At 34.2% G+C, this 3,750-nt stretch overlaps 1 protein-coding gene across 1 annotated transcript; it reads right to left on the bottom strand.

Moving 5' to 3' along the window:
• Positions 1 to 7: 7 nt before the first annotated feature.
• On the bottom strand, positions 8 to 2,279 carry LOC111385418 (probable disease resistance protein At5g66900). Its single transcript, XM_023009802.1, has 4 exons — positions 1,588 to 2,279; positions 1,323 to 1,496; positions 505 to 907; positions 8 to 200 (listed from the first exon to the last, which is right to left on the bottom strand). Exons 1-3 carry the CDS (start codon positions 1,808 to 1,810, stop codon positions 510 to 512), a joined length of 795 nt encoding a protein of 264 aa, XP_022865570.1. The 5' UTR covers positions 1,811 to 2,279; the 3' UTR covers positions 8 to 200; positions 505 to 509.
• Positions 2,280 to 3,750: the final 1,471 nt, after the last annotated feature.

The following is a 3,750-nucleotide window of genomic DNA, read 5'->3' as shown; positions in this document are numbered from 1 at the left end:
CAATTCTTGAGTACTTCCATTCCGTCCAAGGCATCTAAGCTGGTTTTGAGGCGACTAAGCAAAACCATGTTGGTGTCGTAAATTGATTGCCCTTGGGACCAATTTTGAACTGTACGAATCCAATTCACCTCAGGCTGCCTATAGAGTGACCTGCCTACAACTGTAAGGGCCAATGGAGATCCTGAGCAACCTCTGACCACCTGCCATGAGATTCCAAGAGCAACATCAGTTAAGTTTTAGAGTAGAGTAAATAAATTTATAAAAAATTCGTTGAAATTTTTGTTTACATATCCGTTCAAAAAAATTTAAGATCTTAACCCAATAAAATGAATTTTGACATGAAAAATTGTCACTCTAGATGTAGTTTAATGCTTCAGGTAAAATAAAAGGCTATAATAATATGATAGAAAATTGAGCCACATACAGAAAAATGAACTAAGTTCAATATTGATGTTTTTGGTAGAATGCTCTAAAGATGTATTTTAGCAGAGATAATGCTTTTACCTCTTCTACAAGATTTTTTGCACAGTGCATATTCCATCTTTAAAGGCATAATGATGAAATAGAGTCATTGCATCTTGATGATTCAACATATTCAATTTGTAAGTCCATTCAAATTGCGGAAACACAAATCTCGATGTAACCAAGATTTTATATCCATGTATTGGAAGAAGAAACTGATCAATGAGTGACTTGGATCCTGGCCACATATCGTCCAGGACTAATAGTATGGGAGCTGGTCCTACTTGCTGCAGGAATAACTGTTCTAGTTGGTTTATTGCATCTTCATCACTTTGAAAGATAGGCACCTGCTGGTTTTTGTTACTCTGAAATACTTTTTGAACCATTAGCTGAAGGTTAGGCGCTGTTGAGACTGTCTGAAAGAAGATATTATTCCCATATATACCTATGCATAACATGAGATAATCAAGATACAAGATCATAAAGGAAAGTATGACCAAAGTTCAAGGCATAAGATTCTGTCACTGATACACTACAGCAATAATTATGTATATCTTTACAATTTATGCATTATTCAAAGACGAGAAAGAGTAGTTTGATGGAGGTAGACCAAAACGAAGAAAATCAATTTTGATTCCTTCTGCGAACAATGGACGATTTCGTTTTTGTTCTTGTTCAAACAATCTTCTTGTGATTTCTTGTTCTTAAAAAGTTTAAAGAGCGCTTCACAAGAAGCGCCAAACTCTCAATAGACTACTCACAAGAAAAAGCAACAAAAATCAAGGATCCTTAGGCTCGTTTGGCAAAGCTTTTAATATTAAAAAAGGATCATGGCAAACGGGATTAAACTCGCTGATTACCTTTAATTTCATCATCATTACAGAGCAATTTTGCCAGTGTAGTCTTGCCGCAGCCACCAGGAGCCGAAAGCACAACAATTGGCACTCCATCCTTTAACAGCATCCCCTTCAGTTCCTGAAGCTGCGCGTCTAATCCAACCACAAAATCTGGAACTCCCGGAACACCACACCAACCTGAAACCCCATTTTTTTGTTAATAAAACCACCAAGTGAAGTTTCATTTTTATTCACAAACTAAGTACAATTTAGGAGGGGAGAATAAGACCTGAAAACCCATTTGAGTTAACGCTACGACCATTATCTTGGGTAGAAATTATTTTATCCATTTTCTCCTCAAGAACTTTTACTCCCACAGCAACAGTTTTGCCATCTCTAGACAACTCAACCTGCACATTTATCTGAAAAAACCACAGCAACGAGGCTTCATACTTTTCCAATTTCTTCATATGCGAATACTTCTTGATTGCATTCCACCATTTGATTTCCATGCACTTGCGGACGAGTTTTTCGCCTTTTCAAAACAGATTGGCGAGCGCCTCTGCTCCCTGTTGTCGGCAGTTCAGCACTCTGTTTAGCTTCTCTATGTCGTCGATAAACGGTTTGATCGAAATCAGAGTCGATTTCAAGTGGTCGAGTTCAGAATTGAAACCCGCTACTTTAACTGTTACATCTAATACAGCTTGCATTAGATGATCAAAAGCTACACCTGTAGCACCCCCTCCAAGCAAATCCACCATTTTTGCGCAGAAGGGAGCCCTAATTGAAACCTGTTTTGGGAATTAAAAGGAAGGAAATGCTGATGAAAGAAAAATTATAGCAGCATGGACGTTTTCTTGTCTTCTCCATTTTATAGCAAAGTTTGTCTAAGCTTAAAAAGTGGATCAAAATTACTTTTTAAGTAATTTAAATTTGCCCGAGTGTAGTTTGTCTCGGTTACAAGGACAATGCCCAATTATGGTTATTCTGTTTTTGAGACATTGGTTGTGATTTTTCCCCTTATACATGATCTTAATTCATTGGTAACAAAATGTGACCTTTAAATTTTTTTTAGGTTTGAGTATGTAACTAGTCGATATTCGCTGTGATTTTGTATTCACTGAACGTGACATTAATTTTTCCTATTATTGTGATCTTCAATTACTAGTTTCTAAATTTGAGATATGTCGAATGTATTTCTAATTTTTGAAAATACAATCAACCATTAGTTTCTCTACGTGAAAATGTGACCCCATTTCTAACCTTTCAAGTGATTAAAAATGTAGTAGTAGTAGTAGTAATAGTAGTAGTAGTAGTAATAATAATAATAAATAGTGTTGAAAATTTCATGATTTTGATGTGTATTATAAATTTTGACTTGCACAGTTCATTAACTTGTACAACCAGCAATTTGTAAGTTGTGTGAAATTTTTTTTCCAAATAAAATCGATACATAACACATTAATTTGTAATTATCGTAAGTGTACAAAAATCGGTGAACAACACTAATTACATTATGAATAAATGATTTATTTTACTATGCAACGTTTTAAAAATTGATCAGGTCATCGAATCGGAAAAGAGAAAGGATAGAGAGTCAAAAGGTTGAAGAGGAGTTGAACTAGTAATTTTTAAAAAATTAAAATATATAAATATGCACAAATTTAGAAAATATAAATTTAAAATTTTAAAAAAAATTACACACACACCCACACATATTTACATAGAAGGATTTGATTAAACCCAAAACGGGTCACAGGTTTTCTGAAAATCGGATGGTTTAACGGGTTTTGGATGGATTTTCAATTATAGGTTTTATAAGTTTGATCGGACCGATTTTGGTTCCAATTTTTGATTTTTTCGATTTTTTTGATTGAACCGATTGGACCGGTCCAATTTTTAAAACATTCTTACTAGCATACAACCAACAATAATCAGTGCACAAAATAAGTATAATTTTGATAAAAATCAGCTTCCCTATGGTGAATTTAATGCTGTATTATTGATGAGATGTAACGATCTCCCTTTTGCAGTTGGCATGGAGCATTTATTGGTTCTTATTAATTAATTCATTCACCTTTGGGGCTTTTTCCTGCTTTTTAATTTGCACTGTTTGACATAACTTTCAAAAAGTTTGGATGACATTTTGAAAGTGCAGACTGGGAAAAAACGAAGCCTCTGTTTGATCCTATTAAATTCAATTACATTATATTTCATTTTTCTCTCTTTTATTTTCAATCACACAATCTTCCATAAAATAATATTACACGTAAATCAAAAAAATTTCCTTCTTTTTCGACCACTCATTTTTAAAAAAAAATAATATTCCCCCATTTTCATTTTCAGGTAATGGGGGTCAAACGGGGGCGAAATTAGCTCAAGGTAACCATTTCAAGAAAATCTTTTTTAAGAAGCAGAAACAAAGCCAAGTGTTGGCAAACGGATGCTTAGA

This window comes from Olea europaea, unplaced genomic scaffold (genome assembly GCF_002742605.1).
Source record: "Olea europaea var. sylvestris unplaced genomic scaffold, O_europaea_v1 scaffold3158, whole genome shotgun sequence".
NCBI lineage: Eukaryota > Viridiplantae > Streptophyta > Magnoliopsida > Lamiales > Oleaceae > Olea > Olea europaea.
Note: the sequence above shows the minus strand (reverse complement) of the source record. Positions and strands in the feature narration are given on the sequence as shown.